The following is a 26,932-nucleotide window of genomic DNA, read 5'->3' on the forward strand; positions in this document are numbered from 1 at the left end:
TTGTTTGCTGACTTAAGAAGTCATGTAAATATCTTTATGTATTGTTAAAACACGAAAAAGTGTGTTTTACTGCAATGTAGTGAGTGAATGTGTTTCACATTTTAAAAAGATTTAGGTACAGCATGATGAAATTGCTTTCTTGAATCTGATTAACTTACTACATTTACATTCATTACTCTACAGCTCAAATAACTATACCGTTGATAAACATTCGCATCAAAGCCATACGTAAACAAGGTGAATTTACCTGAAGCGTAAAGCAACCAATCCCTGTTGGCGCCTGTAGCCCGGATGTTCAGGCCTGTCCTTGATCTAAATGCCTGCAGCCCGTAATAAACTGAGCATTTCTTTGGCGCCATTACATGTTTTGACATTAAATGTAACACGTTGCGGTGTTGTGTTAGTAAGATTATTTAACTGTAACGCCATTTTCTAAACAACTATGAATATTTATTTTTGGTAAAAAATATAATTAGTATTAAGTTAAATGCTTTTAGTTGTTCCAGACAGCTATGAAAGAAAGTTCTTTCAGAAAGTTCAGACAATGATCATTGGTTAAAATAATAATTTAATTTATGATTTAATCAGCGATATTCCATCTAATATTGACTTACAGCTAAGTTCCAGGTATTTTTATTGTCATCTAAAAATCAACTCGTCTAAAACAAATTGCTGTAAAATAAATTTTTAAGTTAAAATAAATGATGAATGAATGTCATCTTCATAATAAATGAACTCCCACACATACATAAGCAAGCAAAAACACGCTGAGTTTAGAAGGTTTTATTATATTTTTTTCGTGATAGCATTTAATTTTGAGAACACAGCAAATAAAGTTGAGGGTCACAAAGTTACTCCAGGTTTGGCTTTATCACACCCCTTTCACAACAGACAAGATGTTCACCATATATTTATTTATTAACAACATAGTGCCAAGAGAAAGCAAGTCTTTACACAATCACTCAGACACCTAAATTAATGTGGATCTGCACTGACGTTACACTGCGGACTGAATTGGAGAGAAAATGAACTTTAAAGACAGGAAAGAAAAACAAAACTCTTTATATGCATACAGATGCATGCATACGTGACGACTTGTATGGATGTATAGGCATAGGTATGTATGCGTGAGTGTCTGTCTAATGGATAAGTGAGTCTAGCGTTATCATATGCAATATGCGATTGCACGTCAATCACTGAAATGATCCTGCGGAACATGAATATGTTATTTCTGTTGACGTCCCAAAATCCTTTTAAGGCAAACAGCAGATCTAGTTCTGGAGAGGTGATCCATAACTGGAGCCATGATTTTTAGAACACAGGTAAACACAAATTTGGCATTAAAATAGGTATATAGAGCCATAGTTTCTATACAGAGAGGAGGTTCGGGGGGGGCACGAATACGAGGGGTCAAGGCAGATGGCAGGACCAAACTAAAACAAATGAAGTAAAAGATTACCTTAAAATGGTGTCAAAGCAGGTTTTTGGAAATATCGCAATACTGTTGCAGTTTTTCAAGCTCTATTCATACAGTATAGAATTTAAGCAAATTCATTACAGAATTCTAGCTCGGTCAACGTACACCAAAGCAAGAAATGATAACTATATATACAGAATGTGAATGATAAATACAGATTTAAAACAGTCCTGCTTCTTTTTCTTCACTTTGATAACACCCGTTCCTTTTTTATTAGATTTTTTTAGACCAGCTCTACGATCCTTTTTATTTTGACTTCAGGGTTTACCACAGTTTTCATTGAGATCACCCACATCAACTGATTAAAATACTATAGATGACTTTGTAGTGTTTAATACAGTTCAAACGGGCAAAAAACAAAAACAAACAAAACAAACAACTTGCTGAAAAAAAAAACAAAAAACAAACATGAATAGATTTACCATATTAACTCCAAAGCTCCTGCCTTTTTCCTTACTAGTAACCATATAATGTCTGCTGCAGCCCAAACAGGCTTCAGGAGTTTGTCAGGAGGTTTGAAGAGGACCTGGACTTTATAAATATACTTGTTTTTTTTTTTTTTGTCGTTTTTGTTTTTGGACAGCCATCTAATATATGATCTGAATCCGGGGCCTGGGCTGTGGGAGGTTAAGAAAATGTTAGTGAGCCCGACCAGTCCAGTAGAAACGTAAGGGGCGGAGGGAGACGTGGAGGAGACTGGAGGGTAAAGGCAAGAGCTCAGCAACAGCCCCCTCCGGCTTGCTGTCCTCCCTGACTGCCGCCCATCGTGGAGTTGGTGGCAGCATGCTGGGGTCCAATCTTAATGCCGTTAGCCTGCGCACACAAAAAAAAAAAAAAAAAAAAATCACACTTCAACACTCTGCTCCATTTCAGAAGACAAGACCTCACAAAAGTAAAAAGAGCTCTTGTGAAAGCATGGTGATTCTGTACTGTCACATAACGCTGTATTAAGCAGAAAATACCAGCCCCTGTAGGCCTGAATTAGTGGGCTGCTTTTGTCAGCGCTGAGGCGGGAGAACCTCTGGAGTGTTATTCCAGCAGCTACACAGGGAAACCTGCCAGAGCTTTAAAAACACACGCACGCACACCCAAGCTGGTGGCACTTTCATTCATCACACAAAAGGCAACCACCGAGCCAACTTTTCCCTTAAGCGGGCTCGCGATCAAAACCGGCACGTCGTAGCGAGGTTGTGCTTTTGTAACATTCTCAGGAAACTCCACGTTGCGCCAAATCTGATTTATAGTGATCTGGGGTGAGCTCACATGCGAGTCTTCAGGTTCCTGGCCAGGATCTGTATCAGCTGATGCGGTTTGGACCGTGTGCCTTAACTGATTTTTTTTTTACTTTTCCAACTACCGCAATAAAATAGCTGCAGTGGCCTCACCTCCATCAAACCGGCTGTAACTTACAAGAAGTGAGGAATTTATGTCTTGGCCAGCAGCCAATGGAGAGAAACTGAAGGGCCGGAGGGCTTGTGTGGAGCTTCTCCTCTGGAGAACATCTGCGTCCATGATCCTTCTGCTACCTCTCTTTTCAGTTGTACATTAATATCGCTGTCAAAACGGTCACCACTATTACAGTCCCAAACATTTTAATCAACTGTTACAATGCCTGCATCACATGCAAACCAGTACAATAATATCAGCTACACTCCATTGGATATTACATGAAAATTTGCATAGATTTAAGGATGCACAATGTGGCTGCTGTGAGAAAACGTCACCAGAGTACAAAGGGTATCAACCATCTAATGTGAGGCCTAATGTGTTAACTTACTTCGAAGATGTAAATAATTAAAGTGTCTGACATACGAGTAGCAGATGTTTACCATAAAATGAAAGCTGTATTAAAGTAATTTTGTCTAAAATTAAATGTTTTTAATTAATGTAATGTAGAGTGCTTTTATAGTGGGATTTAGGGTTGCACTGTTTACCGGTACTATGGTAGTATCGCGGTACTATGGTAGTATCGCGATACTAAGGCTCCAAAATACTGGGGTGCAGCAGTAGTTTGTTAACGGTAGTATCGCCATTATCTGTCAATTTACAATAGATATTGCTGCATGTGGAAAAGTCACTAAAATGCTCACATGTTCGTGCAACAATGGACCACTTTGTTTTAATGGTGTCTGGAACCCTTTAAGGTTGCATGTTTTGTGATGTTTCGAACACATATCTGAATCGGTTCATTTCTGCTCCTTTCAATATGATTTAGTAGCTACAACAAACGAGACAATCTCTTAAAAAGAAACCACTCACAAAGTGAATTTTTCAATGACTCGTCATCTAATAAGACTGACCAAAAAAAAAAAAAAAAAAAAAAATTGGATGGAAAAATCCAAAATAGCAACAGGAAATTTTGAAACTATTTTTGACCATTTCATATAGCCTAGTTGTGTTGTAAAAATGATCTTTTTGTAACTAATTTCATTTGGTATAATTTGTATCTTTATTCTAAATGTATTTGTTTGTCAGTTATCTAAAAAAATAACTTGGTCAGTTAGTTCAATTTAATTTACATTGCATCTACATGCCAACTAATTCTCAATCGATTATAAGTAGACCGTTATGGTTAGGGTTAGTGCAAGTTGACATACTTGCTAAGTTTCTTATGGTCAGGTAAATGTCTGTTGAAGGAGCAGTATCAGCAGATATTGAGCAGGCAGTCTACTAATACTCAAATGGACCATCAAAATTAAGTGTTACCAAAAAAAGGAATACATTTTAGGTGAAGTTAAATGCAAATAATACTTTTTTTCAATAATAAGGGAATTATGAACCAACTTTAAGTAGGCCTATCACAACATATAAATATAGTATTTTTGACAATTACCTTTATAATTTGAGTTATGAATTACAGTAACGCAATACTACTTGGTATCATGATACTTCAGCTGGTATAGTATCGTAACAAGAATTAATAGGATCGCGACAACCCTAGTGGGATTGTTTTAGATCTAGTAGCCATGTAACTAGTCATATCCACAAAAAGAGAATTAACTCTGGCTTCAATCTTCCACAAGAGGTACAGGTTAAAAATTTATTTGTTAACCACTAGTGCAACAGAACATATAAACAACATACGTATGTGCACATTTTCAATGCCGCTAGTGTCTCCAAACTGAATAAATAAGGAAAGAAATGTATACAAAAAAAATGGGGGAAAAAGTTTGGACCAACAATTGGCTTTATGCACAGCTAGAGTTTTAAAGCCAATGATAAAAGCTTAATGTGACTATTTTCAATTTCACAAGCTTGTTTTTACAGCATCAATGTTGTAATGTAATTATAATACACTTAGTTAAAAAGACTTAAGCATTTATTTAGTTGTTCAAGCGTTAAACAAGATGAAAGACTGTTGTATCTGCTAGCGCCGCCAGTATCAACAGAATAGAGCAGAAACTCCATTAAAAATACTGGGGTAAAATAAACGGTAATATTTTATAGACATGGCAGGGAAAATGAAATTTAATGCAGTGCTTCTTGTACAATGAGTCCCATTTCTTCGTACATCTAACAGGCAGTGAAGATCGCTGATTTTTAAAGAAATCAGATTATAACCGTGACAATTTTGTGATGGAAAGACAGTTCACAGGAAGTCATTATGCCAACCCCAAATGGACTCCATTGGTTAATCTGGTTAAAACCACTGTCTACCTGTTTCTTTTTACCTTTTGTAGAAATTTTTGAAGAACTTTTTTCTATTATCTTAGTCTAATAAAACAGTTAAAAGATATTTTACAAATGAAAAAAGTTCATCTTTCCTAAATAGGTTTCTAAAGGCATCTAAAACTAAAATCAATATGCTGAGAGTTTCTAAATCCACCCACAAGACCATGCACAACAGATTTCACAGTAATGCAACAGGAAGTCCTCTTGACCCATTTATTTTTAACCTGTAATAACAAACAATGTGCTTCATTGTTATATAGGTTACCTCGTTGTTTATATCAAAGACTCCCTCCTGGATCTTTTCATAAATCTCCTTAGCTGTGTTGATAAATGCCTGAAACGCACACAAAAAGAGATATTTTATCCACAAAACAAGATAAACTCACTGCAACACTGGACACAAAACAATACCTCACGCAATCAATGTGGCTCATGAATAAATGAGTGAAATAAAATAGATTGGAAAAACTCTGCAAGTCCAAACCGTCAGGATTTCTCACAGCTGAAGGCTGGTGCCCCCATCTGGCTGAAAGCGATGATGACGGTCTACTATTTCTCCAATCAAACACACACACTGGTCACCCGTTGAAAATAAACATGGCCGTGTGCGCGGATCACCTTTAAAGTGCTAAGACCTGCCACTGGCACTTTGTAGCCTAATTAACAGAGCTGCTTTGCTTTTTTTGGTGCAACTGCCTCTCTGCTCTCCAGAGCAATCAGTCCTCTGCGGCTCAATTACCACCGGGAGAGAAAACCATGGCTGAGCAAGCGCTGCAGATGTGTGCGCTGTATCATCCGATGTGTGTGTTTGTGTGTGTGTATGTGGCAGGGAATCTATGAATATGCATGAACCCTAAATAGGAGATTGAAACGTCATAAAGGGGTGGGGGGAAGGGGTCAGGAGAATTCACACGACACTAATGAGACAAATTAATCATTGAGGCGACTTTGGGTGGGTGGTTGGATGGATGGATGGGGGAGGGACTTCCTCAATTTAACACCCCGCCACCCCATCTTTTAAAGCCATCCCTAAGCCCTGCTTTAGCTTCTTGGCTTCTGCAGCAGAGATCCCAGTGTTTTTCTCCCCAGTCTGCATGTCCCTAGGGTGTTATCTATATGTGTGTGTGTGTGTTTTCACACGGGAACCCAAACATAAATCACGACACAGGCACTGGAGACTGGGGAGTCACACAGGTGGTGTTTTACCTCTTCTACGTTTGATGCGGTCTTTGCAGAAGTCTCCATGAAGATCAGGCCATGTTCTCTGGCAAAGGCCTCTCCTTCCTCTTTCTTCACCTCTCTCCGTGACTCCAAATCACTGGCATTGGAAAAAAGCAGATTGGTTTTTAATTGCTAGATTATTGAAATATGACTGAAATATGTTAAACTGGTCCTTAAAAAAATGGGACAGGGGATTTTTTTTTTTAAATGGTTGTTTTAAATTTGCCATATCAAAAGATGAGCAACTGAATTACAGTTTCCACAAAAATATTCAGCAACAGATTCTTTAGTACACTTATATATATATATATATATATATATATATATATATATATATATATATATATATATATAAACTAACAACATAGGGCTGCACAATATTGGCCAAATCTGACATTGCGATAGGACTGGGCCGATAAACGATATTATATTGAATCGCGATAAAATTTGTCAATGACTATAATACGCTCTGGACTTTTTAACTCTATATTGATCTAAGAGCCAATCATACAGCAGAAATGTGTAACAATGGAAATCTAGAAGTGTGTCAATATTAGAGATGCACCAAACTTTCGGGCACAGAAAAATTATCGGGCGAAAATACGTTATGCCATTTAATGGACCATCTAATTTTGTGGCTTCAGTCATTGCAGGGGTACAACACACACAACTTATATCGAAATATATATCGTTATCGTTCAATATGAATGATGATAATTAAGAATGCATTTTTGCCATATTGCACAGCCCTATATTGCGATATTTATTTTCTGCGATAAATATTGAAATGTAAATTAGGGTTGAGCGATGTCGACCAAGTTGGCATCATACGTTGTATAATGTGAAACATCACGATGGCATCATCGTCATAGGTGGAGGTGAATTAATTATTTATGAATAATTAATTGATTCATAACGAGTTAATTATTTCGAGCCTACTTTTTCAATTACCTGACCCGCATGGTCTTTGTTTTATCCATAAACAAATCATAAATAAATAAAGATAAGTTGCACACAAATTACCACCTGTCAATCACTTTTTCCACAGGACGTTGGACGGTTAAAAAGGTGCACAACCAACAGTATCTGAGGTTTTCACTAAAATACCAAGTACAAGTGTGAAAGTGAAAGACTGTAGCAGTGTACACTGTGACACGTTACCTGATAGAATCAAAAGATCACGTTGTTAGATGGAGATGAGATTAATTAAATATCACGTTTAACAACTATAGTGAGACGCGATCCAGTGGTGCATCCTTGATAAACTGTCTAACGTGCACTGCTCTCTGGAGCTCAGAGGAGCGCATGACAGTGTGTATGGCTGTGTGTGTGTGGTCACGTGATGTGCGTTTTCAGCAGACAGGGCTGTTCAGAAATGCTAGGTAAAACACGGTGTGGATGTGGATCATTTTCATTCTTAAATGCCATTTTAACACTAAGACGTTTAGTGTAAATGGCCTAAGTGTGTATATTTTTGCAAGCGTGTTTGCGACAGAGGCGGGGCAGAGGATCGGTGATGCCGGCTCAGCATTGTGTTGTCTATTGGCTATCGGCGATGGACGATGGCATCGTCTATTGGCCCAACCCTAATGTAAATACAGTTTCACAAGATAGTTGAATAGTATCTTGTATTCTGGTACAGAAATTGAATAAATCGCAGTGCAAAAAAATAAAAATAAATAAAAATAAAAAAGCTTTTTTTTGTCTAATTTCTAGTCCAAATACCTACAAAAAAATCTTAGATCAAGTAAAAATATTGTTTTGTTTTAAAATTGAGATGAAATAAAGGCAATATTAAGAGTTTTTCCTTAAAACAAGCAAAATGATCTGCCAGCGGGGTAAGTAAATAATCTTGTGGTTTGAAGTGTAGAATTTGGATAACACTTTAGTTTAGGTCACAATTCATGCTATTAACTGCTGGCTTATTACCTGCCTATTATGATGATATTAACTGTTCATTAGTAGTTATAAAGTATAATCTGATTCTAATCCTACCTAAACCCAAACCAAACCTCTACCTTACTGACTATTAATAAACGGCTAATTAGTAGTTTATTAGGTTAGTAGTGTTAGTTAAAGGTTTGTTAATAGGAACAAAGAAAAAAAATCAAAGCAAGCAAAACATTTTTTGTTTTTGTTGCATAAATTTAAATACAGTGATTTAATACAATTCTGTAGCTCCTGGTCAACTTTAATGCAGACTTAACATTGCATATCTTTGCAATGTCACTATTGCGGATGCGCGTGTTGCGATATCGATGCTAAAACGATATATTATGCAGCCCTACAACAGCATTTACATTTTAAAGTTGTCATCAAGTAAAAACAAAATCACATTTATCCAAAGTAATGTTAGATCAGGGGTCACCAACCCTGTTCCAGTAGACAGATCTCAATTGTAACCCTAATTAAACACACCTGTCTATAATTATCAGGTGCTGTTTACTAAATAATTGGTTCAGTTGTGTTTAATCAGGGTTGTAGTTAAACTCTGCAAACAGATAATGCCGCAGTCACAGAGTTTGAGCATGCAAAATTCTGTCATACGGCGCTGCGAAAAGGGCCATGATTAAACAAAATGATTAGACATTTAAAAAGGGAGCGATTGGTCTGTATTTTACATTTTTGTCCAGAGAGTTTATGCTTTGAACTTCGATTGGTCTCATGCAGTCATGTGACACGATTTCACAAGTCAGAGTTCACCTAGCTTTAACTTTCCAACGCAGCAAACTGCGAAACTTATCACACAAGCTTGCATTTCCGGTCTGTCGCATTCGCATTCGTATGAACAAAAGTCTATAGGGCGAAAAGTGCAGTGTGACCGCAGGTTAAATCTTCAGGAACAAAGGACCCTGTGTTAGATAGTAGTGTAGTGCAAGGTGGTAATGTAAATAAACTCAAACAGCATTTCCTACATAGCAACCCTATGCTAAATAGCTAACACTATTATCCAAGACAACGAATCTAGTAATGTTTAGCCACTTGGCATCAACAGCATTAGCCAATAATGCTAATAATCCTAATCATCCCCATATCATAATTGGCTTCACCACTCTGTCTCCTTTCCACCTATTAGCTGATGTGTGGTGTGCGGTCTAACACAATATGGCTGCCGTCGCGTCATCCAGATGGATGCTGCACACTGGTGGTGGATGAGGAGATTCCCCTCATTGTGTAAAGCTCTTTGAGTGTCCAGAAAAGCGTTATATAAATGTTAGGAATTATTATTATTATTAATAATAATGATGCTTGTTTGAAAGTTGTAATAAATCTGCTATCTGTCAATGTTTATTAAAGAGAAGACAATGTATCTGTAGCTATAATAATTAATAATTCAATGTGTAATTAATAGAATTAAGACTATGCACATTTTTTTTGCATTTGCTTATTGATTATCTGTAAAATATCTTTTTATAATAAAAAATATTTCTGTTCTAATTCACAAATCTAATATAATGCCTTCATGTGAAATTTTCTCAGTTTATAAGACATAACAGACCATTTACATGAAGAAATACTATGTTTACCTTAATGTTTAAGCACTAAAGAAAACTGAAATTGAGACTGCATTGTGTCCAAGAGGAGGCTTGAAAATATTTAATACCATATTTTAAGGTTACTCCATATTTAAAGAAAATGTGGTATATAGTATCATATCTTTTATAATTTGCCATGTAAGCTTCATTGGCAAAACCACAAAAGTATGACATTTAGAATAATAGAAACCTAATGCATACAATAAAAACCAACAACAATCAAACAGACCAAAACATGTTCTATTACATCAGACATTTTACATTATGATAAGGTAAAAATGACAAATTGCATATATTCTCTTTAGTTCCATCTCAATATCTATCAAACAATTGATGTTATGTGCAAAAGTATCTGCCCTTAAATTATCAGACAAAAAAACCCAACATATTTAAAACAATTCTACACTATAACTACCAAAAACAATAATACGAACTGACCTTTTATTTCCGATGAGCATGATGACCATGTTAGAGTTGGAATGTTGACGAGCATCTTCTAACCAGGTTGTCAAGTGATTAAAAGTGTCTCTTCTGTAACACACACACACACACAAAGAAAATAATCTTTGATATGTTTATTTATTGCCACGTCAGGAAATTAAGGCTATTTCATGCCAAAACTATTTTAGATAACATATTTCATAATAATGACAACTTCACAATACAATAAGAGATGACAATAAATAAATAAACATTTAGATATGATTTTTTTCCATACATGATAAACAACATAAAATTCTTACTGGGGATACATTTTTAAAAGCATCCAATCAAAGCATTTTTAGTACAGAAATCTTGTCAAGTAGTCTTTAAAATTACACATTCCAATAATATAAAAAAAGTGTTATAATAGTGGTCTTCTAGCTAGGAGAACAGAAACAGGAGTCTGATCTCACCTTGTGATGTCATAAACTAGCAGAGCTCCAGCTGCACCTCTGTAGTAAGACCTGGTGATTGAGCGGAAGGACTCCTGTCCAGCCTGAAACACACACACACACACACACACACAATGATTACACCACCAGAAAACATCCAGGTGCCAGCGGTTTCCACTCGATGCATTGCATTTTCACTCTGTGCGCAACCTATCTTCACCACAAACCCTCCAGGCGAGTGTTTGACCACAATGATTTCCTCTGCACGGTCCCACAATGCTTCTCTGACGCCTGTTTGATCACCGAGCCCCCGGCGCATGGCCACCGCTCAACGGTATGTCTCAGTATAAGAGGCCCTCTGGTCAAGCCAGTCCCTCTGACAGCAGGCAAATAAGCCAGGAGCCCGTATTTGAATTCAATAAGCCGTTCCCCGGGGCAGCTGTTAACATTAGAGTTAATGGAGCCCATTGTGAATAAATGATGAATGACACCGTTATGCCTGCCATCTGCTGGAGTGAAAGGTTACAGGAAGGCCAGACATGCAGATTTCTCCTATTACTTCATCCATCCTCTCCAGTTTTATCAGAGCTTGATGAAACAACCTTGAAGTTAATTATTTATGGAGCATTTAAAGGCACGGCGCAAGGGTGACATCATTGCATAGAAACCACAGAGAAGCATCACTGCATGATTACCCATAATTATCCAGACATTACATTTTTTTCATGAGATCATGCATCGCAAACCGCCTATAAACAGGAAACCAGCCCTTTTCGTGTTTTTAATGTGGCTGTATTCAACTTGCAGAGATGTATTTACAAATTTTACGTAAATGATGTTTTAAGTACTTTCTAAAAAAGAACACAACTGAACACAAGAAGATAAAAGTATTTTAAAAACATAAAAAGACTTGAAATATAAAACGATCTCTGGGGTTGACACTATTATGATGAAGGCTGATACGCTGTCTCCCTCTGCTGGCTGAAATGTCTGCATTTCATCTACAAGTCTGCTCATGATTCTCTGTAAATATTGACAGCTGTACTGTAAAAACACGTTTACATGCTGACAAAAGCACCGATCCAAGACAAACAAGACAAGGTAAAAAAAAAAATAGAATGCCGTCATTTAAACAAACATACATTCTGGAACAATGAATTCTTAGGAAAAGAAATATGGCTTTATTGAAGGTATTTTTATATGCATGTTTAACAAAACGGTTGAGTCTATCATTATAAAGAGCTGCAGCTGAAAAATGACAAGAAAACAACAACAACAAAAAAAGCTAAAATTATTTAAATTATTGGGGTCAGTAAAGGTAAAGAAATTAAGTTCTTAAATGTGTAACTATAATTTATTTTTAATTAAATCGTTGTAAAAATTTAGAAAAAGCTATAGTGAGAATATGAGATGTATATAGACATATTTACACAACCGGGCAAAAGATTAGGGTCAGTTTTCTTTCCAATTTTTTTTAAAGAAAATTATTCTGTTTAAGGTGGCATTTATTAAACGTTAAAAAATAGTAAAATATTTATTAATTTTAAAGAACTGCTTTCTTATTGCATGTAGTTTTAAATGAATTTATTACTCCAGTTCAGTAATTCCTGCTTTTATTACCATTAATAAAAATAATGAATAGTAATAATAGTAGTAATAATGATAATTAATATTAGAGTGATTTCTAAAGGATCATTGGACTGAAGTAATGAAACTGAAACTTCATTATAAAATCACTGGAACAAATTATTAAATGATTATTTATTTTTGAACAGTTATTTTATAGTGTAATAACATTTCACAATTTTAAACTGTACTGTATTTTTGATTCAATAAATGCAGCCTTGGTGAGCAGGATAGGCTTATTTAAAAACCTTTAAAAATCCAAATGACCCCAAACTTTAATATATATATATATATATATAATTTATACTAATATATTTTTTTTTTTGCATCACTCTGGTCTTCATGTTTAGGATCTTATTAAAAAATGTTGACAAATAATAAAATGTTAGCCTTTAAAAATCTAACTCATATCTAATAAATCCAGTAATTCCAAAAAAGAAAGTGTTTTAACTTAAGCATAAGCAATTTTAAGTTTATGTAACATTTCATAATAATACAATCTTTACTGTATTTTGAGTTAATAGAGTTATAAATGTAGCCCTGGGGAATATGAAATGTGATACAATTTCCCTTTTTTTAAAAAATACCGTTCACCCAAAAATGTATAATCTGTAATCATTTATTATTCAATGACTTGTTCTAAACTACCTACAGTTTTATGAGGTTGAACACAAAAGAAACCATTGACAACCATAGTACGACAAACCAGTATGAAAGTCCACAGTTACATGCTCCCACTTCAAACTGGTTTGGAAAAAGTCAAGGGTGAGTAACTGGCTAAAGCTTTGGATAAACTGTCTCTTTCACATGTTACAGACAGAATATAGGAACAAACCATCAAAGTGCAAATTCAAAGATGCATTTAAGCGGAACTAAAACACGAGTACAAGTACTACATGTCTAGCTGTATTGGCTAATAGATACAAGTGTCTAGAGAAAATCAAACCTGTTCTGATATAATAATAATAATAATAATCTCTACCCATCAACGCTTATGCAGCTGATATAAGGATTGTTGACATGTCTTTGAAGAGAGAGTTTTTAGTTTAATACCCAATTTATCAGCTTCTCATGGCAAAACCAGATCAAATTTGTAAAATTTTTTAAAAATAATACTTTTCTCTTATAATAGTAAACAAAATTCAACGATAAAAAAGACTTCATTAACAGCAATACTTAATACATAAAATAAAAATCTAAAACAGTTTAATGTTTACCTTTAATGAAAAATTTTATTATTTTGAAGGATTCTCATTTAAAAATATTTCCTCCTTAAAAAGAAGTCTCTCCAGATAAAAATTGTTGTCTGATAACATTAAAAATAGTTTAAAACTTTGGTTTCTGTTGCAATATTGACAATTTGGCAAGGCTTTGAAAATACAGAATGTGGCTAAACGGAGGCAGGTACATAAAGCCACATCAGCACTTGATAGAACATTAAACTTCATCAACTGACAGCTGTTTAAAAAAGATAACTACATTTTGAAGAAGAAAAAAAATTATTTACTTAGTGTAGATATTTTCTAGAGGGCTTTTAAATGTCTGCATATTTACTAGTAAAGTGCTTGTGGCGGTGTGTTTACTTCCTGTGTCTCTAGACACATCAGTCACATGACACTTTTAGTGTCACATGACTGGCTCAAAACAACCTGACTGCTGATTTGTGCTTCTGTGAGCAGACCGAAGCATATTGCTGCATTGGCATTTCATACAACCAAATCTGTCTGATCAGGAAACCCTTGTTCCCCAAACACTGTCTCTACTGTATCGGTTCACAGACTCTTATATCATCTACTAAAGCCATGAAACCAATCTGAATGATCAAACAGAGATCAAAATAACAAACAGCCAAACACTTAAACCCAAAAAAAGTGCATGATTAAAAAAAAAAAAAAAAAAAAAAAAACATGACTGAAATCTTACCGTATCCCAGATCTGAAGTTTTATCTGTTTGCCATCTATAGTGATCATTCGCGCTCCAAATTCAACACCTGTCAAGACAAATGAAAGCAGACCTTGATTCATGACTCATGCGACAACACAGGAAACTGAACACATCACCTCAGATTTGCATCAACACTTGTGAACAGATTTTTTTTCTTAATTTCAGCGTTAAAGGGACATTACACTTTTTTGGGAAATTGGAAAACATCTTTACAAGTCACCTACAGTTAAAACAGTTAAGTAAGTAGTATTATTTTTAAATCCACTTTTAGCTTAGCATAAGTCATTAAATTGGATTAGACCATTAGCATATTGATCAAATTTCAAAAAGTATAAAGCCGAGTCCAAAAATCGCATATTTCCATACTATATAGTACGTAAACCGTATGCAAGCTGAGTAGTATGTCCGAATTATAGAACAGTATGTGAGAAGTACTCGGATGACTTACTACTTCCAGCGAGATTCTAAAGCACACATTGGATATTATGCTATCCCATGATGCACCGCGAGAGAATTCATGAATGGTAGTGAAGCGATGCAAGTGAAACAGGTAGGTCACGTAATGACAAAATGGCAGATGTAGTAAATCCGAGTAACATTCATACTACTGACGGTTGGGTAGTACATTTAAATTCAAATGCAGTACCCACTGAGTAGTAGGCAATTTCGGACACAGCCTAATGTGTTCATACCAGACGCAGAAGAAGCGTCAAGCGTGAGTGCTTTACATGATAAATCAATGCAACGGCACGAATAAACATCCTGCGGCGCGATACACGTGAATGGGGCGGTGCAAATGTCGCAAATTGCTCAACTTCAGCTGACATTCACGCGATGTTAACCAATCAGGAGCTTGCTCTTGTGGGGGCGTAATTATGATGTATTGCATGTTGTTGGTGTCCCAGGGGAAAATCCTCATGCCCACACCGACAACAGTTCCTCAAACTGGGATTGGCTCAATCAGAAGCAACGCTGAATGCTTCCATCATCCAGGTTAAGTTTCAGAAGGGGTTTATGAAGTGCTGGGTGCACCTTTGAAAGAATCTAGTTGACTCAGACACTGCTCCAAACAAATCCACGTGGTTTTCCAGCCTTCATAAAGCACATAAATACAGTTATTTTCTCAATAAAATTAAATAAAAAATGTAAAGCCATTTAGCAACGAAGCTAGAGTCACTGGGCAGACAGAAGCCCTGCCGATTAAGCAAATCTGCATTTGTTGTGAAGTGAATTTGATGCGCAAATGAAGCGGATCTGATGTGTGAATGAAGCTTATTTTGACACGCAAATGAAGCGAGTAAACTTAAATCTTCACGCAGCTATTTATTTGCGAATAACATGATTTATCTGTGCGTTCCGCATCTGGTGTGAACACAGCATAAGAGTTTTGATAATTTTACTATTTTCTTTAAGACTCTTTCCACATGTTTTAAGACCTTACAGCCACTTATGGTTTCAGCCAGTAACATTGGCAACATTTTAACGTACAGTTTATTTACTAAACACTGATTGTAAGAACTAATCCTAAATAAAAACAGTATTCATATACTGAATACAAATGCTAATCCACTAGGTGGTGCCTCTAGAACTGCAAAAATAATGGTGTTGTCATGATAACCGCACTAAACTGATGTCAAATCTAGCAGGATTTTGATACATTTGCAAATTAAATGCAAGCAAACTTTAGCATACACTGTAAATCAAAAATGATACAAAATGAAATGCCTTCTAAACTAGAATTTAAGACTTAATACATTTTAAGGGCCTTAAATTTCTCCAAATTGACTTATCAGCTTTTAATACTTGAAGAACTGGTGGATACACTGTATACTCTCATTCTGGCATAATAATCAAGGAACTTGACCATGGCTGCAGCAGGTGCAATCCTTCGCAGTACCTGAAAACAATGCCCAGCTAGCCAATTAGGGCTGAATTCAAAAATGCCCACTATATCCTTAAATAGCATGGAGTCCACTACATTTATTCTTCCATGGCGGGGCGCCACACCAAAATTCACCCTGCCACTGCTACATTACTACTCATTCAAAACATTCAGCCATTGTTGTTTTTTTTTTTTTTAATAGCAGGTTATAATCGCACCAAAACGTGTTAAAAGGTAAGTAAATTATAACAGCGCGAACTTCTCTGTAACCGTAGTAGTGCTGTGCGTTATTTGTTTAACCCTTTAATGCTGAGTTTAGACTGCATGTTTTTTAAAGTAGTTGTTTTCACACTGCATGACTATTTAGGCAGGCGTTTTGTCGCTGCTTTGTTTACACAGCAAGATAGATCGGCGCCAGGTGGTTTCACATTGCATGACTTTACAATAGGAAGAAACGCAGACAACTTCGTCCAAACTATGTCTCACAACTAAAAACACGTAGTACATCTTTTGTTATGAACTACATAATGGGAAAGAAGCATTTAATGGGGTAGTATGTACATATTTGCTCACCTGGGTTTGAGGGGAATTAGCAATTTCTCCTCAACTTTCTTTTTTGACCCTGTTGTGATATTGCTAACATGACACATCAAACAGACACGGGAGCTCCTGCCAAATTTACACTCATTTTTACTCCATTTTCTGGTTCCAAATTAACTGAAAATAAGCACTTACTTCTCCCCATCCTCCTGCTGGCCTGCAGATACACACACACACTAGTCTAGTGAATGCAGCTCTCTCATTGGCTGTAGGTGATCGCTGATGTTATTTTCAGTCAAAACTCATTTCACACGGCATGATTTGAATCGCCGACAGCTCCAGATTGTTAGCAAGCTTAATATCTCACAGGCATCGGCGACTTATCTGCGATTCTCTCAGATCGCGTCTTTGATAGTTCATACTGTGTGATTGCCACTCACGTGCACGAGCACCGATTTGCCTGTGATTTTAGGCATTTGTCGGCGAGTCAAAATCAGGGCTAAAATCATGCAGTCTGAACTCAGCATAAGGTGACATGTTGATTGACTGACAGGTGCATGATGCATGAGGCTAGCAAACACGGCATTAGCTTTCTGTTCAGATGAACAAGGTTTCCATAATTATATTTTGTAGATAACAGATAATGCTTTATAATACTTTAAAATTTATAGATGACTTTATCTTGCTGGAGTTTATGGCTGTTTCACTTTACTTCAGGATGCATTAATGTCACTCAGTAAGTCTATTGGAAACATTCATAAATACTCCTAGCAAATATAATTAATGTTGAAGACATACTTGTTACATAATCACACTAAATTACACTTCAGCAGTGTTTATTTGAGGGCGCACAAGAAAATCTGCACTTGAGAAGCGTATATGAGGGCATGCAAGAAGCTTTGTTCACGAACAGTGGAAATCGGTGGGCAAGCAAAGAGATTTGCATACTTGAGTAACATAAATGCGATCTCGACTTGTAATACTGCATTCACTACATTTGTCATTGAAATAACGCCACAGGTAGTAGGTAAATTTGTATAAAAAGCACAACAGAAAAAATCCTAGAGGAAACACTGGATTATGCACTATTTAAGGGAGCAGCCGTTTCTAGTGGTGTCCAAAACCACAGTGGACATTCTGAAGTGCGCTTAATCAATCCCATAATGCACTCCAAAATGCGAGTCTACAACTTATGCACACTGAACCTCTAGAAAATATCCAAAATGCACTGTAAGAGTTTGCATGCCAAATGAATTTCTGGATCTGACCACAAAGATTTTTGGTGAAAGTTTCAATATATTATATATTATGAGCAATATCACACGAGTAGCAGTGCGATATGGCTGTATATCGGCACTGGTGGGAGGCGTGCGTTGGCACAAGGCCGCAGGCCGAGTGCCTTAGTGCCCCCACCAGTGCCGATATACAGCCATATCGCACTGCTACTCGTGTGATATTGCATTTATACAACAGTTTGATGGCATAATTTTGTATATAAAAACAAAATCAAACATGGAGTGTCAAAAACCCTTTTGTATGAGGAAATACTTTCTTCTGGATTCAAATCATAAGCTGACAGTTAAACAGTTGAGCATGCATCACTGAAAGTTTAGATCTGTAGTGTCTGCTTTTTGCCGGCTGTATGTGGGCGGATTAATACACAAAGGGTAAAGAGGCTGTAGGAGTTCTGATATTGCAGAATATCGCACGGCTATCAGCCAATCAGATTTTAGAACCAGACAGAACTGTTGTATAAAAAAATAGATAGATAGATAGATAGATAGATAGATAGATAGATAGATAGATAGATAGATAGATAGATAGATAGATAGATAGATAGATAGATAGATAGATAGATAGATAGATAGATAGATAGATAGATAGATAGATAGATAGATAGATAGATAGATAGATAGATAGATAGATAGATAGATAGATAGATAGATAGATAGATAGATAGATAGATAGATAGATAGATAGATAGATAGATAGATAGATAGATAGATAGATAGATAGATAGATAGATAGATAGATAGATAGATAGATAGATAGATAGATAGATAGATAGATAGATAGATAGATAGATAGATAGATAGATAGATAGATAGATATTTTAATGAAAGTAACGTTTGTATGACAGACACCAAAATCTCATTTGTTCCATTACTAATAGACAGCTCACTAATTGTTAAAGGTGCAGTAGGTGATTGTCTTCAGAAGCATTTTTGTTGTGCTGGTTGAAAGTCTCTTCACAGTCTAATAGTAATGATTAAAGTAAATGATCTAAATCTATTTTTATATTTCTAGGAAAAGCATAAAACTAAATGTTCATCCAATTAAATATTGTCGGACCAACATCTCTGATGTTCCAATAAGTAACTCAAACTGTCAGTCAACAAATGCAGATTTGGGCTTTTGCGCATCTCTGGTCATGGTCTGGTCTGGTCATGTATATCCACCATTAGCATGTGCATGCCTGCCTCGCTTGCACGCCTAGATGAGCCACACGTGCACGCAAGACTGTCAGTTGCAGCAAAATCAAATGATGAATTGAAACTTTTTAAACTCCAGAATCAGTATTGGAGTTACTTTTGCACACTGGAGGAAGAACGACACCATACCATGGCTGAAGTATTTCTGTTCGAGAGGTATTGTTCTGTTTTAAAACTATATTAGTCACACAGAGCTGATGTAGAGTGTATTGAGTTATGAATGGGTTCTATGCACAGGCGTGTTGTTCAACCACTGAAATATCCCGTTGGAAGCTAGATGTAACTATTTTTGGTTTCAGAAGGGAGCTTTTACAGCATCGATGATGTAGATTTATATTCAGTTTAACAACAAAACATCAGTAAATAACGCTATTCAGCCTAGCCTGCTTGCTGAGCTGAAGTTACTTTTATATTCACACACATTGGGTCATTTCTGAACAATGAGAGCCTGTGACGTGCTCCTGATATTGTTTACCGCTAGTCTGAATATTCAGTCTAAAATAGCATGTAAGTGTGGCTTAGTAATAAGTGAAATTCCTGGGAATAGTAAATAAGGGTATTGGGCGATTTCAGATACAGAATAGGTAACAGAGCTGCATTGGATGCCATGATACAGCAGCAAAGTTCCTTGATTATTACACTAGGATGGTAGTTCTTAGCCACATCAGCCTAGAAAACAGCAAGATTTCATTTTTAATCTGTATTAGTACATAATGTCTTTAAATAAAGAAAAATAAAGTTTCAAATTAAAAAAATAAACATTTTTTTGAAACTTTGAAGATGCTAATGGTCTAATTTAATGAATTATGCTAACCTGTCATAAAAATTTATATTTGGACTTATCGCACAACACATGGACATGACATCAATCATTTTTGGTGATGCATATAAACAACATTTCTATTGCAAGTATGATTAATAAAAACTCTATAGTATTAACTATAAACTACTTTAGTATACTTTCAAGTGGGTGTCACACAACTGAAAATAGATCTGGTACCAGATATTGCAGTCTCTGCTACTTTTTTTACCTTGGACTTTTTTTGTAAGCATTTATTACTATTTATTTAGGATATCCGATCACATTCTGATTACAATGCCTAATTATTAAATAGTTAAAATGACTAAAATTTTAATATGCTTAAGAATAAAAGATGATGTGTTTCCTGGAAGAGTGTACTTGCATTGTGATGATATTGTCTTGTTTTTCCGGCATTATATATAATGAGTGGCATAAAACGATTCTAAAATAACAATAAAATAAAATCATTTATCGCAATATATTTTGGTGCAATATATTGTACAACAAAAAACAGATTTCATGAAAGGCCTACTAAGCCAAGCTAAAAGAGCTCTTGCCATCCCCGAAGACTGACTGAAGAGATTGAAAAATGATAAAACCCAAAACAAGTGGAACGTTCCTTTATTGATATAAAGCTTAATATAGTAATCAAATGGCATCCCTACATGAAATTGAATTCATTTATTAATCAGTCTTGGTGAAATGTGCTTATAGATCAGGGATCTGGAACTTTTTCAGCACATAGCCATTTCTGATATATTTGGCAAATGCATTGTTTAAAGAACCATTGGGCTAAATATACATATATATGCACCCCAACATATAATACTACTATAAATAATACAGGTTTTAACAAAACCTTTATTTAAGTTTATGCACAGCACAAAAATAAACAAAAATGAAGCATCACATGTTGAGCAAGTCCACAAATGAAGAAGGGACAATTTTACTTAAAATCTGGTAAATAAACTTTTTTTTCCCCTGAAAAGCAACAAAATATAAGATAAACAATCTATTATTATTATTATTATAAACAATTACAGTTTCTTCAAATAATTCAAAATAAAGTTAGTGGCAATCATTTTGGCTAGTTTTAAATGAAGCATGGCACCAGCCCGCTTCCTGTGCTAATGGCACTAATTTCTGCTGTTTTAATTAAAGGAGGAATATGTGTTTGGGTTAAATAAAAGAGTCTTACCAATAGTGAGATCGTGCACCGGCTGAAAGCGCTTATCTGTGAACTGTAATAATAGGCACGACTTTCCCACACCTGCAAAGCAAACACAGAGGGTCACACGTGAATGATCAGAATAAGCCTCAGGTCTATACATCTGCTGTATCCCATTACATCAAAATCATTTGTTCCTGGTTTAATTGAGTTTTTAAGCTCATTTCTGTAACATGAGCATAAGCTGGCCTTCCCTCTCACTTCATTCTCCAACAATATGACATACAACATTCATGTTTTAATTAAAGCCACTGATGGACCATTTCATTATGCTTTCATTATTAAAAAAAAAAAGAAAACTTGTAGACTGAGATCAAGATCAGATAAACAGAAAAAGACTTTAAATGGGACACATCAGGGCAGGTGAGTTAGACCACAGAATGTCACACAAATAACATGATGGATTGATAGTAAAAACATCTCCAATTCAATTTTCCATCTAACAATTCACAGTTTAATGTGAATCAAATCAAATAAAATGAGAAAAGCAATCCCGCATTTTACTTTCTGCGCACTTCAAACAGCTTACTTGTTTTTAGGAACAAAATGTCACTTGACGATTTCACTCAATTAAATGTAGTTCAAGAGATTTTATACGACCGACGTAACTGAATAAACTCATTTGCCCAAATCAGATCAGAGGATCTGCTATGATACACAAACAGGTTAAATGCTTATGACATTAGGAGGAGGCGTTACCATGAGCAACAGCCGTTGCTAGGCAAGCAAGCAGCATTCAAAGAGGGCTCACAAGAGAAATGTATGGAGAGGAGACAACATAACAATGATGAAAATACAATGTGTGTGTGTAGCCTCACCTACCGCAAACACTACACTCAATCTACAGAACAATTTGCAAATTGCACAACACTGTAACTATTTTTTAGATGGCCTTTTGATTATTTATTTATTTTATTTATTAATTTAAGCATTTGTGCGTAATCGCTATATATTTTTTCATCATAGGGAATAGTTGGGAACAATATTCGTTTTAAATTTCTTGCACAACTATCTTGTTATTTTTGTAAAAGTTTAAAAAACTGAAAAATACACACATAAAGGGACAGTTTACCCAAAATTGACTCACTATGTTCTCCCCTACCAGTGGTTACAAATCTTTATGAGTTTCTTTATTCTTTTGAAGAACTAAAAAGAAGATTTATTTAAAGAAAGCTGAAAACTTGTAACCATTGATTTCTATTCTAAGAAAACAAACAAACCATGGAGTTCAATGGTAAAAGGTTTATACAATTAGTCTCAACAGACGAAATAAAGTCAAACCGGTCTGAAACAAATGAAGGGTGAGTAAATGTTCGAATTTTCATGTTTGGGTGAGCTATCCCTTTAACTTTATAGGAGGGAAAAAAAAACAGGTTTCATAAAACCCTTGTGGCCTGTTGTTTAGTCTCTAGTGAATAAGAGACAATATATCTGCTAACAGCTGGAAGCTATGATTCAACCTAATGCTGTAGTATTATATGTATGCTAATGTAGTCATGGTAAGCAGATGATACCAAACTCATTTAAATTAGAAAGCACTAGGTGTGAGTTCAAATGCCTTTTCCACACATCACTTATACATATTAGGGCTGCATGATATTGGAAAAATCTAGCATTGTGATATTTTTTTACTTTGCGATCTACATTGCAAAATGAATGCAGCTTCACCAGGTGACTTAATATCTGTATTTGGAAAGAATTTATAATGTTAAATCAATTGAGTGCATCTCCACAGAATCTAATAAACAATCTATAAATTTCCCTGACACATTTTAGGTGCTGTCTGTGCTATTTGCATTGCATTTCTGTATTTGTATGTGTTGCGAATATTTTCATGCATAAAAATCTATAAAAACAATCACGTGTTTTATCATTTTCAGAGTATCCAGTAACAGTATTCAAGTACAGTAATTGAATAATTCAATAAAATGAATCGTTGTTAGTCACACATGGAACAATTTATTATGCCTGAATGCTTTTAAAATTATATAATTCCAGGCAGCAAAAACACATGCAAGTGATAAATTATAACACAAACTCAACATTGCATATATCTTCTGAATATCTATATATCTGAATCTATCTATATATCTATCCATCCATCCATCAATCCAAAGTAGCACAGTTGTATAGTTGCTCCTCCTTTTTTCACTTAGACCTTATATTATTTTCAGCTGGGTCTGATATGGACAAAAGCAACTGCTAATTAAATAAATATAGGTTTGTCCTTACACCTTCGCTGTGAATACAGACTAGGCTACATGCAATCTCATGATGCCTAGCCTAGATATGACTAGCTAGATTGAGTTTCAGATGAGCATCATCTGACCTGGGTTGAGCAACCTGCAACAGCCTGTTTACACATCACTTTTACATGGCTGTGTAAGAAAGTGAGTAAGTATCACAAACCCATTTTCCCATCGTTTAGCATCTTGTATAATGCAATGCATTATTAGAATTTATGAGGGCTGCTTTTGATTTATGAACAGCCCAAATCCTGACACAAAGGCAGAAACTTGGGGGATCACAAGGTCGTGCCAGGGGGGTGTAAATACTTAAAGAAAAGCACTCAAAAAATTATATATAAATTGAATTCATTAATGAATAAAGTAAAATGAAAAAGTAATACATTAAAAACATTTGTATGAAAGCAACTAATTAAAAACAAATATTTTCTAAAGATTAAAAATAATAATAAAACAATACTAGGAGCATTTAATAACATTCAAATTATATGCAAATAATAAATAAATAAATAGGAGATTAGATTGAAATAAACAAAAACCTGTGAATTAACAGTATTATAGTAAATAAGATCTAAACAGAATACATTCACAGAATAAATTTAAAGAGTCTTTATAAGAAAATTATGCTTTTTACATTTTAGGATGGTGTCCATCCCATGAGGATGATCGTATTGGGGGATCGTATCAGCTTTAAATAACTGAGGGTAGAAGTGTCAAGCAAATGCCATAATGATGATTGCCAGATGTTTTGATATAAACTTGCCTAAGGCAAAGTTATGAAGAATAAAAGTATAGCAACCAAAAACTAAATTTGTCAATGATCCAAGTTGTTCCAAACATTTCACAATTTCACCTGCTGAATATGCGAGACGATCTTTTGTTTCTCCATAAGGCAAGTCACCGGTTACTAAACTGTTTGGTTATCAAAATTTAAAATATATTTGTTTTCATGCTGCAGGTGAAAGCAAGGTAGGATTATAATGATTTCTTTTTTTTTGATAAACTGGATCCTGTAAACTACACACACCAACACACACACACACACACACACACACACACACACACACACACACACACACACACACACACACACACACGTTGTGTACATAATGTGACAGATCAAAATTAAAGACATGTAAATTAAATAGACTACGTGGTTCAGTCATAACCACATCTCCACATAAATGGAAAGACATTTCTCAGTCAGTGGAGAAAATGTACATGTTACCCTGCCAATGAAAACAAGGTTAAAATTAAAGCAAAATGGATCAACACAAGGAGATGGTAAGATCATCATTTAAAACACTAGAAAAGGAGTACCACTTCATTTGTTGCAATGGGTTTCAGAACAACAAAATCCTTAACATCTGGTCATCATTTAAAAAAAAAAGCATAAGATTACTTTAGGACAGTTCACAGCGGAGGCAAAAAAACACTTGGGAAAAACCGAGGTACCACTTTATAGAGCGCTTTTTACTTGTATCAAATTTGATCATCAGGTACAATGTACTTACTGCTGTCATATTGTATTGCAAAACACTTTTGCTGCTATACAGGTGGGATGCGGTTAAGTTGAGGACAGGTTTAGTGCTTAATGTTTTAAGGTTAAAGGGTAGTTTAAGTTCCAGAGTCAGTAGGACAAATAAAGACACATGTTGACAGATGTAATAACATCAAGATAACGGTACTTAATCCACCAAAAATATTACACTGTATGTTTAATTTAAATGCTAGAAGACGCATATTAAAACACTCATTTTAAATAGGCTCCATGCAAAATATAGCCTTTAAAGGGACTACTAATGAAAATGAGCCAGTTTGGATAAAACTGACACATTTTTACCATGTTATTTTGTTTTGTGTATTATTAATGTGCATTACACTTGATTAAATAAACAAAAATTAATAACTTGGAACCAACCAATACCAAAAATCATGTGGACATCTTATTAACGCAGTATTTATGCTATAATCCAAAAAATGTTTATGGGAATAATCAGAATCATCTGTGTAATGAGAAAAAAAATCTATACAAAGGCAGAAATGCATTGACTGTTGTTGTCGTATGTCTTGAGGAAAGGCCTTCAGTGACAGAAATCTGATGAGAACACTAGCAGGCCACAAATATGCACAGACATTATATGGCCCTGACTAATAAACGTGTCACTTTTATTAATGATACAAACTTATTTCTTTTAAAGTAGTCATTACTTATTAAACGTTCTGAAGAAGAAAAATGCGGCGGAATCAACGCCATTTTCAGAAAGAGTAAATAGCTGCTAGCGATGTTGGCTATAGCTAGCCAGGCTGCTTTTGGCCTTTAGATTAGCTGGACTCAAGAAAGATGTAAGTGAAGCAAGCAAACTCTCCGTCAGACGCACTGACAGGTACACAGCATGTTGCTTTTTCGCTCAACATGTCATGCTAACAGAAAGCAGAGATTCTGCAGTCGTTATCGAGGCGGACAGCTGATATGAAGCAGCGTTTAGCCTGTCTGCTAACTCCCCCACCCAGCGGAAAACAAAAGACCGTGACAGCATTTTAACTACACGCCGTTGTCGTGACATGAAGCACACGCTTGGAAGTTGACATTAAGTGTGCGATAAAACGTAGCCCAGGAGCTAATGAGGCAGATGGAGAGACAAAAACAGGCTGTCAGATGTTTCTCCCACCCCTCGCGCCTCTGCTTGAACCACGTCATTGAGTCCAACACTGCGGAAATAAGCGAGTCTCGGCCGCTGCTTACCCGTGTCTCCGATGATGATGTACTTGAAGAGATACGCGTACGCCATGGCCAACCGCTCCCGGATCAACCTGTTTTGGCCTTACTAAAATGGCTCCGTGAAGCTAAAACCGCTGGGAAAGCGTGTGTGCGAGATATGCCTCCGCTAAGCCAGCCCTTTTCTCTCTTCGACGGGAAGGAACAATAAACACCTCGAGCTCCAGCCGGCCTACGTCACACGTCCCGCCTTCGCCACGCACGCAGAACAGAAGAGGATCTGCTGGACCTCACCGGAAGTTGGCTCACCTCACCGCGATGTGTCAGGTCAATGTTCGCCCTCAGGGCTGAGAGACAGTTTGGGTTTTTAGTTGTGATGTTTGAGGGGGCTTATTTTTCTCTAGACACATCAAAAGGAGTTATTTGCATTTTAAAAGTTTTAAGCCTTGTACTGATATCTTAAAAGCCATAGTGAGTGAATTAATTAAGTGCCTATTCGTTAACTGAGGTTGCAATTTCACACAGGCTTATCAAAATTGTTCAATAGAAGATTGGAAAAATGTCTGGTCTGATGAGTCTTGATTTCTGATGCAACATTCGCATGGTAGGCTCAGAATTTGGCTTCAACAACATTAGAGCATGGACCCATCCTGCCTCGTATCAACGGTTCA

General features: G+C 35.8%; 2 protein-coding genes across 4 annotated transcripts in view; one reads left to right on the top strand and one right to left on the bottom strand.

Moving 5' to 3' along the window:
• Positions 1 to 768: 768 nt before the first annotated feature.
• rab2a (RAB2A, member RAS oncogene family) lies at positions 769 to 26,564 on the bottom strand. 3 transcript variants are annotated; one of them, NM_201454.2, is given in 8 exon segments: positions 769 to 2,290; positions 5,415 to 5,483; positions 6,356 to 6,467; positions 10,345 to 10,437; positions 10,803 to 10,885; positions 14,331 to 14,398; positions 21,267 to 21,338; positions 26,289 to 26,564. In NM_201454.2, coding segments are annotated over 8 exon segments (639 nt in total). In that variant the 5' UTR covers positions 26,335 to 26,564; the 3' UTR covers positions 769 to 2,194.
• The window catches only part of ca8 (carbonic anhydrase 8 (inactive)), a 32,226-nt gene continuing 31,547 nt past the window's right edge, over positions 26,254 to 26,932 (top strand). The window contains exon 1 of the mRNA XM_087239410.1: positions 26,254 to 26,588. The gene's annotated coding sequence lies outside the window, so the exon portion shown is untranslated. The remainder of the gene's footprint in view (positions 26,589 to 26,932) is intronic.

Source organism: Danio rerio, chromosome 2 (assembly GCF_052040795.2).
Source record: "Danio rerio strain M-AB ecotype USA chromosome 2, GRCz13ab, whole genome shotgun sequence".
NCBI lineage: Eukaryota > Metazoa > Chordata > Actinopteri > Cypriniformes > Danionidae > Danio > Danio rerio.

Coding starts and splice junctions, on each gene's coding strand:
- rab2a (XM_087238757.1), bottom strand. CDS start 21,399: ATGTATAGACCTGAGGCTTATTCTGATCATTCACGTGTGACCCTCTGT. Junction 10,886..14,330: donor AACTTCAGATCTGGGATACG/GTAAGATTTCAG, acceptor TGTGTGTTTCAG/GCTGGACAGGAGTCCTTCCG. Junction 10,438..10,802: donor CTAGTTTATGACATCACAAG/GTGAGATCAGAC, acceptor TGTGTGTTACAG/AAGAGACACTTTTAATCACT.